At 46.5% G+C, this 13,735-nt stretch overlaps 1 protein-coding gene across 1 annotated transcript in view; it reads left to right on the forward strand.

Annotated features, from left to right (window-relative positions):
- Nucleotides 1–2,496: 2,496 nt before the first annotated feature.
- dapk1 (death-associated protein kinase 1) overlaps nucleotides 2,497–13,735 on the forward strand; it is a gene marked incomplete at its 5' end in the record, with an annotated part of 153,854 nt that continues 142,615 nt past the window's right edge. The window contains 1 exon segment of the mRNA XM_055887875.1: nucleotides 2,497–2,589. Coding sequence (XP_055743850.1) covers nucleotides 2,497–2,589 — 93 coding nt within the window.

Here is a 13,735-nt window from a genome sequence, read left to right on the forward strand (position 1 = left end):
AGCTCTGAGTCTGTGGCGTAGTGAGCTCTGAGGGTGTGGCGTAGTGAGCTGTGAGGGTGTGGCGTAATGAGCTCTGGGGGTGTGGCGTAGTGAGATGTGAGGGTGTGGCGTAGTGAGCTCTGAGGGTGTGGCGTAGTAAGCTCTGAGGGTGTGGCGTAGTGAGCTCCTGGGGGTGTGGCGTAGTGAGCTCTGGGGGTGTGGCGTAGTGAGCTCTGGGGGTGTGGCATAGTGAGCTCTGAGGGTGTGGCGTAGTGAGCTCTGGGGGTGTGGCATAGTGAGCTCTGAGGGTGTGGCGTAGTGAGCTCTGAGGGTGTGGCGTAGTGAGCTCTGGGGGTGTGGCGTAGTGAGCTCTGGGGGTGTGGCGTAGTGAGCTCTGAGGGTGTGGCGTAGTGAGCTCTGAGGGTGTGGCGTAGTGAGCTCTGGGGGTGTGGCGTAGTGAGCTCCTGGGGTGTGGCGTAATGAGCTCTGGGGGTGTGGCGTAGTGAGCTGTGAGGGTGTGGCATAGTGAGCTCTGAGGGTGTGGCGTAATGAGCTCTAGGGGTGTGGCGTAGTGAGCTCTGGGGGTGTGGCGTAGTGAGCTCTGAGGGTGTGGCGTAATGAGCTCTGGGGGTGTGGCGTAGTGAGCTCTGGGGGTGTGACGTAGTGAGCTCTGAGGGTGTGGCGTAATGAGCTCTGGGGGTGTGGCGTAGTGAGCTCTGAGGTTGTGGCGTAGTGAGCTCTGAGGGTGTGGCGTAGAGAGCTCTGAGGGTGTGGCGTAATGAGCTCTGGGGGTGTGACGTAGTGAGCTCTGAGGGTGTGGCGTAGTGTGCTCTGGGGGTGTGACGTAGTGAGCTCTGGGGGTGTGGCGTAGTGAGCTCTGAGGGTGTGGCGTAGTGAGCTCTGAGGGTGTGGCGTAATGAGCTCTGGGGGTGTGGCGTAGTGAGCTCTGAGGGTGTGGCGTAGTGAGCTCTGAGGGTGTGGCGTAGTGAGCTCTGAGGGTGTGGCGTAGTGAGCTCTGAGGGTGTGGCGTAGTGTGCTCTGGGGGTGTGGCGTAGTGAGCTCTGGGGGTGTGGCGTAGTGAGCTCTGGGGGTGTGGCGTAGTGAGCTCTGAGGGTGTGGCGTAGTGAGCTCTGGGGGTATGGCGTAGTGAGCTCTGGGGGTGTGGCGTAGTGAGCTCTGGGGGTGTGGCGTAGTGAGCTCTGGGGGTGTGACGTAGTGAGCTCTGAGGGTGTGGCGTAATGAGCTCTGGGGGTGTGGCGTAGTGAGCTCTGGGGGTGTGGCGTAGTGAGCTCCTGGGGTGTGGCGTAGTGAGCTCTGGGGGTGTGGCGTAGTGAGCTCTGAGGGTCTGGCGTAGTGAGCTCTGAGGGTGTGGCGTAGTGAGCTCTGGGGGTGTGGCGTAGTGAGCTGTGAGGGTGTGGCGTAGTGATCTCTGGGGGTGTGGCGTAGTGAGCTCTGGGGTGTGACGTAGTGAGCTCTGGGGGTGTGGCGTAGTGAGCTCTGAGGGTGTGGCGTAGTGAGCTGTGAGGGTGTGGCGTAATGAGCTCTGGGGGTGTGGCGTAGTGAGCTCTGAGGGTGTGGCGTTGTGAGCTGTGAGGGTGTGGCGTAATGAGCTCTGGGGGTGTGACGTAGTGAGCTCTGGGGGTGTGGCGTAGTGAGCTCTGGGGGTGTGGCGTAGTGAGATGTGAAGGTGTGACGTAGTGAGCTCTGGGGGTGTGGCGTAGTGAGCTCTGAGGGTGTGGCGTAGTGAGCTCTGGGGGTGTGGCGTAGTGAGCTTTGGGGGTGTGGCGTAGTGAGCTCTGGGGGTGTGGCGTAGTGAGCTCCTGGGGCGTGGCGTAGTGAGCTCTGAGGGTGTGGCGTAGTGAGCTTTGGGGGTGTGGCGTAGTGAGCTCTGGGGGTGTGGCGTAAAGAGCTCCTGGGGTGTGGCGTAGTGAGCTCGGTGGATGTGACATTGTGAGCTCTGAGGGTGTGGCGTAATGAGCTCCTGGGGTGTGGCGTAGTGAGCTCCTGGGGTGTGGCGTAGTGAGCTCCTGGGGTGTGGCGTAGTGAGCTCCTGGGGTGTGGCGTAGTGAGCTCCTGGGGTGTGGCGTAGTCAGCTCTGAGCGTGTTATGATGAGCTCACTGCACTGCACTACATCAAATCAAATGTATTTATGAACCTCTTCTTACATCAGTTGATGTCTCTAAGTGCTGTACAGAGACCCAGCCTAAAACCCCAAACAGCAAGCAATGCAGGTGTAGAACCACGGTGGCTAGGAAAAACTCCCTAGAAAGGCCAAAACCTAGGAAGAAACCTCGAGAGGAACCAGGCTATGAGGGGTGGCCAGTCCTCTTCTGTATATAGGTGGCTAGGAGAAACTCCCTAGAAAGGCCAGAACCTAGGAAGAAACCTCGAGAGGAACCAGGCTATGAGGGGTGGCCAGTCCTCTTCTGTATATAGGTGACTAGGAGAAACTCCCTAGCATTCTCTTCTCTCCTCCATCCTAACATTCTGTTTCTCTCTTCTCTCCTATCTTCCAGCAATCGGTGCGCCTCATCTCGTTGTGTAACCGTCTCTCTCGCTCCTTCCTGTCTAGAAGCAACATGAGTGTGGCTCGCAGTGATGACACGCTGGTAAGAACAACCCCTGTCCTACACACACACACACACACACACACACACACACACACACACACACACACACACACACACACACACACACACACACACACACACACACACACACACACACTCATATACATACACACACACACACACACACACACACACACACACACACACACACACACACTCATATACATACACACACACACACACACACACACACACACACACACACACTCATATACATACACACACACACACTCATATACATACACACACACACACACACACACACACACACACACTCATATACATACACACACACACACACACACACACACACACACACACACACACACACACATTCACATACATACACAAATCACACCCACCGGTGACAACTCTATTCCACCCTGTTCCTTATGTGGTGGTGCCCTACGTTTAGTCAGATCCTTATGAAGTACCATGTAAAAGCATAGAGACCCCCCCCTCCCCACCCACATACTGGTTGAAGGTTAGTGATTTGCCTTATCAGCGTTATCAATTTACCCATCTAAACTTTACACTGTTGGTTACTTCCTCAACTGCTGTTGGTTACTTCCTCAACTACTGTTGGTTACTTCCTCAACTGCTGTTGGTTACTTCCTCAACTGCTGTTGGTTACTTCCTCAACTGCTGTTGGTTACTTCCTCAACTGCTGTTGGTAACTTCCTCAACTGTTGTTGGTTACTTCCTCAACTACTGTTGGTTACTTCCTAAACTGCTGTTGGTTACTTCCTCAACTACTGTTGGTTACTTCCTAAACTGCTGTTGGTTACTTCCTCAACTGCTGTTGGTTACTTCCTAAACTGCTGTTGGTTACTTCCTCAACTGCTGTTGGTTACTTCCTCAACTGCTGTTGGTTACTTCCTGAAACTGCTGTTGGTTACTTCCTAAACTGCTGTTGGTTACTTCCTCAACTGCTGTTGGTTACTTCCTCAACTACTGTTGGTTACTTCCTCAACTGCTGTTGGTTACTTCCTCAACTACTGTTGGTTACTTCCTCAACTACTGTTGGTTACTTCCTGAAACTGCTGTTGGTTACTTCCTCAACTGCTGTTGGTTACTTCCTCAACTGCTGTTGGTTACTTCCTCAACTGCTGTTGGTTACTTCCTGAAACTGCTGTTGGTTACTTCCTAAACTGCTGTTGGTTACTTCCTAAACTGCTGTTGGTTACTTCCTCAACTGCTGTTGTTGGTTACTTCCTGAAACTGCTGTTGGTTACTTCCTCAACCGCTGTTGGTTACTTCCTCAACCCCTGTTGGTTACTTCCTCAACTACTGTTGGTTACTTCCTCAACTGCTGTTGGTTACTTCCTCAACTGCTGTTGGTTACTTCCTCAACTGCTGTTGGTTACTTCCTCAACTGCTGTTGGTTACTTCCTCAACTGCTGTTGGTTACTTCCTGAAACTGCTGTTGGTTACTTCCTCAACTACTGTTGGTTACTTCCTCAACTGCTGTTGGTTACTTCCTCAACTGTTGTTGGTTACTTCCTCAACTACTGTTGGTTACTTCCTAAACTGTTGTTGGTTACTTCCTCAACTACTGTTGGTTACTTCCTCAACTGCTGTTGGTTACTTCCTCAACTGCTGTTGGTTACTTCCTCAACTGCTGTTGGTTACTTCCTCAACCACTGTTGGTTACTTCCTCAACTACTGTTGGTTACTTCCTCAACTGCTGTTGGTTACTTCCTCAACTGCTGTTGGTTACTTCCTCAACTGTTGTTGGTTACTTCCTCAACTGTTGTTGGTTACTTCCTGAAATTGCTGTTGGTTACTTCCTCAACTGCTGTTGGTTACTTCCTCAACTACTGTTGGTTACTTCCTCAACTGTTGTTGGTTACTTCCTCAACCGCTGTTGGTTACTTCCTCAACCACTGTTGGTTACTTCCTCAACTACTGTTGGTTACTTCCTCAACTGCTGTTGGTTACTTCCTCAACTGCTGTTGGTTACTTCCTGAAACTGCTGTTGGTTACTTCCTAAACTGCTGTTGGTTACTTCCTCAACTGCTGTTGGTTACTTCCTCAACTACTGTTGGTTACTTCCTCAACTGCTGTTGGTTACTTCCTCAACTACTGTTGGTTACTTACTCAACTACTGTTGGTTACTTCCTGAAACTGCTGTTGGTTACTTCCTCAACTGCTGTTGGTTACTTCCTCAACTGCTGTTGGTTACTTCCTCAACTGCTGTTGGTTACTTCCTCAACCACTGTTGGTTACTTCCTCAACTACTGTTGGTTACTTCCTCAACTGCTGTTGGTTACTTCCTCAACTGCTGTTGGTTACTTCCTCAACTGTTGTTGGTTACTTCCTCAACTGTTGTTGGTTACTTCCTGAAATTGCTGTTGGTTACTTCCTCAACTGCTGTTGGTTACTTCCTCAACTGCTGTTGGTTACTTCCTCAACTGTTGTTGGTTACTTCCTGAAACTGCTGTTGGTTACTTCCTCAACCGCTGTTGGTTACTTCCTCAACCACTGTTGGTTACTTCCTAAACTGCTGTTGGTTACTTCCTCAACTGCTGTTGGTTACTTCCTAAACTGCTGTTGGTTACTTCCTCAACTACTGTTGGTTACTTCCTAAACTGCTGTTGGTTACTTCCTCAACTGCTGTTGGTTACTTCCTCAACTGCTGTTGGTTACTTCCTCAACTGCTGTTGGTTACTTCCTCAACTGTTGTTGGTTACTTCCTGAAACTGCTGTTGGTTACTTCCTCAACCGCTGTTGGTTACTTCCTCAACCACTGTTGGTTACTTCCTAAACTGCTGTTGGTTACTTCCTCAACTGCTGTTGGTTACTTCCTAAACTGCTGTTGGTTACTTCCTCAACTACTGTTGGTTACTTCCTAAACTGCTGTTGGTTACTTCCTCAACTGCTGTTGGTTACTTCCTCAACTGCTGTTGGTTACTTCCTCAACTGCTGTTGGTTACTTCCTCAACTGTTGTTGGTTACTTCCTGAAACTGCTGTTGGTTACTTCCTCAACCGCTGTTGGTTACTTCCTCAACCACTGTTGGTTACTTCCTCAACTACTGTTGGTTACTTCCTCAACTGCTGTTGGTTACTTCCTCAACTGCTGTTGGTTACTTCCTCAACTGCTGTTGGTTACTTCCTCAACTGCTGTTGGTTACTTCCTCAACTGCTGTTGGTTACTTCCTCAACTGCTGTTGGTTACTTCCTGAAACTGCTGTTGGTTACTTCCTCAACTGCTGTTGGTTACTTCCTCAACTGTTGTTGGTTACTTCCTCAACTACTGTTGGTTACTTCCTAAACTGTTGTTGGTTACTTCCTCAACTACTGTTGGTTACTTCCTCAACTGCTGTTGGTTACTTCCTCAACTGCTGTTGGTTACTTCCTCAACTGCTGTTGGTTACTTCCTCAACCACTGTTGGTTACTTCCTCAACTACTGTTGGTTACTTCCTCAACTGCTGTTGGTTACTTCCTCAACTGCTGTTGGTTACTTCCTCAACTGTTGTTGGTTACTTCCTCAACTGTTGTTGGTTACTTCCTCAACTACTGTTGGTTACTTCCTCAACTGCTGTTGGTTACTTCCTCAACTGCTGTTGGTTACTTCCTCAACTGTTGTTGGTTACTTCCTCAACTGTTGTTGGTTACTTCCTGAAATTGCTGTTGGTTACTTCCTCAACTGCTGTTGGTTACTTCCTCAACTGCTGTTGGTTACTTCCTCAACTGTTGTTGGTTACTTCCTCAACCGCTGTTGGTTACTTCCTCAACCACTGTTGGTTACTTCCTCAACTACTGTTGGTTACTTCCTCAACTGCTGTTGGTTACTTCCTCAACTGCTGTTGGTTACTTCCTCAACTGTTGTTGGTTACTTCCTCAACTGCTGTTGGTTACTTCCTCAACTGCTGTTGGTTACTTCCTCAACTGCTGTTGGTTACTTCCTGAAACTGCTGTTGGTTACTTCCTAAACTGCTGTTGGTTACTTCCTCAACTGCTGTTGGTTACTTCCTCAACTACTGTTGGTTACTTCCTCAACTGCTGTTGGTTACTTCCTCAACTACTGTTGGTTACTTCCTCAACTACTGTTGGTTACTTCCTGAAACTGCTGTTGGTTACTTCCTCAACTGCTGTTGGTTACTTCCTCAACTGCTGTTGGTTACTTCCTCAACTGCTGTTGGTTACTTCCTCAACTACTGTTGGTTACTTCCTCAACTGCTGTTGGTTACTTCCTCAACTACTGTTGGTTACTTCCTCAACTACTGTTGGTTACTTCCTGAAACTGCTGTTGGTTACTTCCTCAACTGCTGTTGGTTACTTCCTCAACTGCTGTTGGTTACTTCCTCAACTGTTGTTGGTTACTTCCTCAACTGCTGTTGGTTACTTCCTGAAACTGCTGTTGGTTACTTCCTCAACTGCTGTTGGTTACTTCCTCAACTGCTGTTGGTTACTTCCTCAACTGCTGTTGGTTACTTCCGAAACTGCTGTTGGTTACTTCCTGAAACTGCTGTTGGTTACTTCCTCAACTGCTGTTGGTTACTTCCTCAACTACTGTTGGTTACTTCCTCAACTGTTGTTGGTTACTTCCTCAACTGCTGTTGGTTACTTCCTCAACCACTGTTGGTTACTTCCTCAACTACTGTTGGTTACTTCCTCAACTGCTGTTGGTTACTTCCTCAACTGCTGTTGGTTACTTCCTCAACTGTTGTTGGTTACTTCCTCAACTGCTGTTGGTTACTTCCTCAACTGCTGTTGGTTACTTCCTCAACTGCTGTTGGTTACTTCCTGAAACTGCTGTTGGTTACTTTCTAAACTGCTGTTGGTTACTTCCTCAACTGCTGTTGGTTACTTCCTCAACTACTGTTGGTTACTTCCTCAACTGCTGTTGGTTACTTCCTCAACTGCTGTTGGTTACTTCCTCAACTGCTGTTGGTTACTTCCTGAAACTGCTGTTGGTTACTTCCTCAACTGCTGTTGGTTACTTCCTCAACTGCTGTTGGTTACTTCCTCAACTACTGTTGGTTACTTCCTCAACTGCTGTTGGTTACTTCCTCAACTACTGTTGGTTACTTCCTCAACTACTGTTGGTTACTTCCTGAAACTGCTGTTGGTTACTTCCTGAAACTGCTGTTGGTTACTTCCTCAACTACTGTTGGTTACTTCCTCAACTACTGTTGGTTACTTCCTAAACTGTTGTTGGTTACTTCCTCAACTGCTGTTGGTTACTTCCTCAACTGCTGTTGGTTACTTCCTAAACTGCTGTTGGTTACTTCCTCAACTGCTGTTGGTTACTTCCTAAACTGCTGTTGGTTACTTCCTCAACTACTGTTGGTTACTTCCTAAACTGCTGTTGGTTACTTCCTCAACTGCTGTTGGTTACTTCCTCAACTGCTGTTGGTTACTTCCTCAACTGCTGTTGGTTACTTCCTCAACTGTTGTTGGTTACTTCCTGAAACTGCTGTTGGTTACTTCCTCAACCGCTGTTGGTTACTTCCTCAACCACTGTTGGTTACTTCCTCAACTACTGTTGGTTACTTCCTCAACTGCTGTTGGTTACTTCCTCAACTGCTGTTGGTTACTTCCTCAACTGCTGTTGGTTACTTCCTGAAACTGCTGTTGGTTACTTCCTCAACTACTTTTGGTTACTTCCTCAACTGCTGTTGGTTACTTCCTCAACTGTTGTTGGTTACTTCCTCAACTACTGTTGGTTACTTCCTAAACTGTTGTTGGTTACTTCCTCAACTACTGTTGGTTACTTCCTCAACTGCTGTTGGTTACTTCCTCAACTGCTGTTGGTTACTTCCTCAACTGCTGTTGGTTACTTCCTCAACTACTGTTGGTTACTTCCTCAACTGCTGTTGGTTACTTCCTCAACTGCTGTTGGTTACTTCCTCAACTGTTGTTGGTTACTTCCTCAACTGCTGTTGGTTACTTCCTCAACTGCTGTTGGTTACTTCCTCAACTGCTGTTGGTTACTTCCTGAAACTGCTGTTGGTTACTTCCTCAACTGCTGTTGGTTACTTCCTCAACTGCTGTTGGTTACTTCCTGAAACTGCTGTTGGTTACTTCCTAAACTGCTGTTGGATACTTCCTCAACTGCTGTTGGTTACTTCCTCAACTACTTTTGGTTACTTCCTCAACTGCTGTTGGTTACTTCCTCAACTACTGTTGGTTACTTCCTCAACTACTGTTGGTTACTTCCTGAAACTGCTGTTGGTTACTTCCTCAACTGCTGTTGGTTACTTCCTCAACTGCTGTTGGTTACTTCCTCAACTGTTGTTGGTTACTTCCTGAAACTGCTGTTGGTTACTTCCTGAAACTGCTGTTGGTTACTTCCTCAACTGCTGTTGGTTACTTCCTCAACTGCTGTTGGTTACTTCCTCAACTGCTGTTGGTTACTTCCTCAACTGTTGTTGGTTACTTCCTCAACTGCTGTTGGTTACTTCCTCAACTGTTGTTGGTTACTTCCTGAAACTGCTGTTGGTTACTTCCTCAACTGCTGTTGGTTACTTCCTCAACTGTTGGTTACTTCCTCAACTGCTGTTGGTTACTTCCTCAACTACTGTTGGTTACTTCCTGAAACTGCTGTTGGTTACTTCCTCAACTGCTGTTGGTTACTTCCTCAACTGCTGTTGGTTACTTCCTCAACTGCTGTTGGTTACTTCCTCAACTGCTGTTGGTTACTTCCTGAAACTGCTGTTGGTTACTTCCTCAACTGTTGTTGGTTACTTCCTCAACTGTTGTTGGTTACTTCCTCAACTACTGTTGGTTACTTCCTAAACTGTTGTTGGTTACTTCCTCAACTACTGTTGGTTACTTCCTCAACTGCTGTTGGTTACTTCCTCAACTGCTGTTGGTTACTTCCTCAACTGCTGTTGGTTACTTCCTCAACCACTGTTGGTTACTTCCTCAACTACTGTTGGTTACTTCCTCAACTGCTGTTGGTTACTTCCTCAACTGCTGTTGGTTACTTCCTCAACTGTTGTTGGTTACTTCCTCAACTGTTGTTGGTTACTTCCTCAACTGCTGTTGGTTACTTCCTCAACTGCTGTTGGTTACTTCCTCAACTACTGTTGGTTACTTCCTCAACTGTTGTTGGTTACTTCCTCAACCGCTGTTGGTTACTTCCTCAACCACTGTTGGTTACTTCCTCAACTACTGTTGGTTACTTCCTCAACTGCTGTTGGTTACTTCCTCAACTGCTGTTGGTTACTTCCTCAACTGTTGTTGGTTACTTCCTCAACTGCTGTTGGTTACTTCCTCAACTGCTGTTGGTTACTTCCTCAACTGCTGTTGGTTACTTCCTGAAACTGCTGTTGGTTACTTCCTAAACTGCTGTTGGTTACTTCCTCAACTGCTGTTGGTTACTTCCTCAACTACTGTTGGTTACTTCCTCAACTGCTGTTGGTTACTTCCTCAACTACTGTTGGTTACTTCCTCAACTACTGTTGGTTACTTCCTGAAACTGCTGTTGGTTACTTCCTCAACTGCTGTTGGTTACTTCCTCAACTGCTGTTGGTTACTTCCTCAACTGCTGTTGGTTACTTCCTGAAACTGCTGTTGGTTACTTCCTAAACTGCTGTTGGTTACTTCCTCAACTGTTGTTGGTTACTTCCTCAACTACTGTTGGTTACTTCCTCAACTGCTGTTGGTTACTTCCTCAACTGCTGTTGGTTACTTCCTCAACTGCTGTTGGTTACTTCCTCAACCACTGTTGGTTACTTCCTCAACTACTGTTGGTTACTTCCTCAACTGCTGTTGGTTACTTCCTCAACTGCTGTTGGTTACTTCCTCAACTGTTGTTGGTTACTTCCTCAACTGTTGTTGGTTACTTCCTGAAATTGCTGTTGGTTACTTCCTCAACTGCTGTTGGTTACTTCCTCAACTACTGTTGGTTACTTCCTCAACTGTTGTTGGTTACTTCCTCAGCCGCTGTTGGTTACTTCCTCAACCACTGTTGGTTACTTCCTCAACTACTGTTGGTTACTTCCTCAACTGCTGTTGGTTACTTCCTCAACTGCTGTTGGTTACTTCCTCAACTGTTGTTGGTTACTTCCTCAACTGCTGTTGGTTACTTCCTCAACTACTGTTGGTTACTTCCTGAAACTGCTGTTGGTTACTTCCTCAACTGCTGTTGGTTACTTCCTCAACTGCTGTTGGTTACTTCCTCAACTGTTGTTGGTTACTTCCTGAAACTGCTGTTGGTTACTTCCTGAAACTGCTGTTGGTTACTTCCTGAAACTGCTGTTGGTTACTTCCTCAACTGCTGTTGGTTACTTCCTCAACTGCTGTTGGTTACTTCCTCAACTGCTGTTGGTTACTTCCTCAACTGCTGTTGGTTACTTCCTAAACTGCTGTTGGTTACTTCCTCAACTACTGTTGGTTACTTCCTGAAACTGCTGTTGGTTACTTCCTCAACTGCTGTTGGTTACTTCCTCAACTGCTGTTGGTTACTTCCTCAACTGTTGTTGGTTACTTCCTGAAACTGCTGTTGGTTACTTCCTCAACTGCTGTTGGTTACTTCCTCAACTGTTGTTGGTTACTTCCTCAACCGCTGTTGGTTACTTCCTCAACCACTGTTGGTTACTTCCTAAACTGCTGTTGGTTACTTCCTCAACTGCTGTTGGTTACTTCCTAAACTGCTGTTGGTTACTTCCTCAACTACTGTTGGTTACTTCCTAAACTGCTGTTGGTTACTTCCTCAACTGCTGTTGGTTACTTCCTCAACTGCTGTTGGTTACTTCCTCAACTGCTGTTGGTTACTTCCTGAAACTGCTGTTGGTTACTTCCTAAACTGCTGTTGGTTACTTCCTCAACTGTTGTTGGTTACTTCCTCAACTACTGTTGGTTACTTCCTCAACTGCTGTTGGTTACTTCCTCAACTGCTGTTGGTTACTTCCTCAACTGCTGTTGGTTACTTCCTCAACCACTGTTGGTTACTTCCTCAACTACTGTTGGTTACTTCCTCAACTGCTGTTGGTTACTTCCTCAACTGCTGTTGGTTACTTCCTCAACTGTTGTTGGTTACTTCCTCAACTGTTGTTGGTTACTTCCTGAAATTGCTGTTGGTTACTTCCTCAACTGCTGTTGGTTACTTCCTCAACTACTGTTGGTTACTTCCTCAACTGTTGTTGGTTACTTCCTCAGCCGCTGTTGGTTACTTCCTCAACCACTGTTGGTTACTTCCTCAACTACTGTTGGTTACTTCCTCAACTGCTGTTGGTTACTTCCTCAACTGCTGTTGGTTACTTCCTCAACTGTTGTTGGTTACTTCCTCAACTGCTGTTGGTTACTTCCTCAACTACTGTTGGTTACTTCCTCAACTACTGTTGGTTACTTCCTGAAACTGCTGTTGGTTACTTCCTCAACTGCTGTTGGTTACTTCCTCAACTGCTGTTGGTTACTTCCTCAACTGTTGTTGGTTACTTCCTGAAACTGCTGTTGGTTACTTCCTGAAACTGCTGTTGGTTACTTCCTCAACTGCTGTTGGTTACTTCCTCAACTGCTGTTGGTTACTTCCTCAACTGCTGTTGGTTACTTCCTCAACTGCTGTTGGTTACTTCCTAAACTGCTGTTGGTTACTTCCTCAACTGCTGTTGGTTACTTCCTAAACTGCTGTTGGTTACTTCCTCAACTACTGTTGGTTACTTCCTAAACTGCTGTTGGTTACTTCCTCAACTGCTGTTGGTTACTTCCTAAACTGCTGTTGGTTACTTCCTCAACTACTGTTGGTTACTTCCTAAACTGCTGTTGGTTACTTCCTCAACTGCTGTTGGTTACTTCCTCAACTGCTGTTGGTTACTTCCTCAACTGCTGTTGGTTACTTCCTCAACTGTTGTTGGTTACTTCCTGAAACTGCTGTTGGTTACTTCCTCAACCGCTGTTGGTTACTTCCTCAACCACTGTTGGTTACTTCCTAAACTGCTGTTGGTTACTTCCTCAACTGCTGTTGGTTACTTCCTAAACTGCTGTTGGTTACTTCCTCAACTACTGTTGGTTACTTCCTAAACTGCTGTTGGTTACTTCCTCAACTGCTGTTGGTTACTTCCTCAACTGCTGTTGGTTACTTCCTCAACTGCTGTTGGTTACTTCCTCAACTGTTGTTGGTTACTTCCTGAAACTGCTGTTGGTTACTTCCTCAACCGCTGTTGGTTACTTCCTCAACCACTGTTGGTTACTTCCTAAACTGCTGTTGGTTACTTCCTCAACTGCTGTTGGTTACTTCCTCAACTGTTGTTGGTTACTTCCTCAACTACTGTTGGTTACTTCCTCAACTGCTGTTGGTTACTTCCTCAACTGCTGTTGGTTACTTCCTCAACTGCTGTTGGTTACTTCCTCAACTGCTGTTGGTTACTTCCTCAACTGCTGTTGGTTACTTCCTCAACTGCTGTTGGTTACTTCCTCAACTGCTGTTGGTTACTTCCTCAACTGCTGTTGGTTACTTCCTCAACTGCTGTTGGTTACTTCCTCAACTGCTGTTGGTTACTTCCTCAACTGCTGTTGGTTACTTCCTCAACTGCTGTTGGTTACTTCCTCAACTACTGTTGGTTACTTCCTCAACTGCTGTTGGTTACTTCCTCAACTGCTGTTGGTTACTTCCTCAACTGCTGTTGGTTACTTCCTCAACTACTGTTGGTTACTTCCTAAACTGTTGTTGGTTACTTCCTCAACTGTTGTTGGTTACTTCCTGAAACTGCTGTTGGTTACTTTCTAAACTGCTGTTGGTTACTTCCTCAACTGCTGTTGGTTACTTCCTCAACTACTGTTGGTTACTTCCTCAACTGCTGTTGGTTACTTCCTCAACTGCTGTTGGTTACTTCCTCAACTGTTGGTTACTTCCTCAACTGCTGTTGGTTACTTCCTCAACTGCTGTTGGTTACTTCCTCAACTGCTGTTGGTTACTTCCTGAAACTGCTGTTGGTTACTTCCTCAACTGCTGTTGGTTACTTCCTCAACTACTGTTGGTTACTTCCTCAACTACTGTTGGTTACTTCCTCAACTGCTGTTGGTTACTTCCTCAACTACTGTTGGTTACTTCCTGAAACTGCTGTTGGTTACTTCCTGAAACTGCTGTTGGTTACTTCCTCAACTACTGTTGGTTACTTCCTCAACTACTGTTGGTTACTTCCTAAACTGTTGTTGGTTACTTCCTCAACTGC

Source organism: Salvelinus fontinalis, chromosome 28 (genome assembly GCF_029448725.1).
Source record: "Salvelinus fontinalis isolate EN_2023a chromosome 28, ASM2944872v1, whole genome shotgun sequence".
NCBI lineage: Eukaryota > Metazoa > Chordata > Actinopteri > Salmoniformes > Salmonidae > Salvelinus > Salvelinus fontinalis.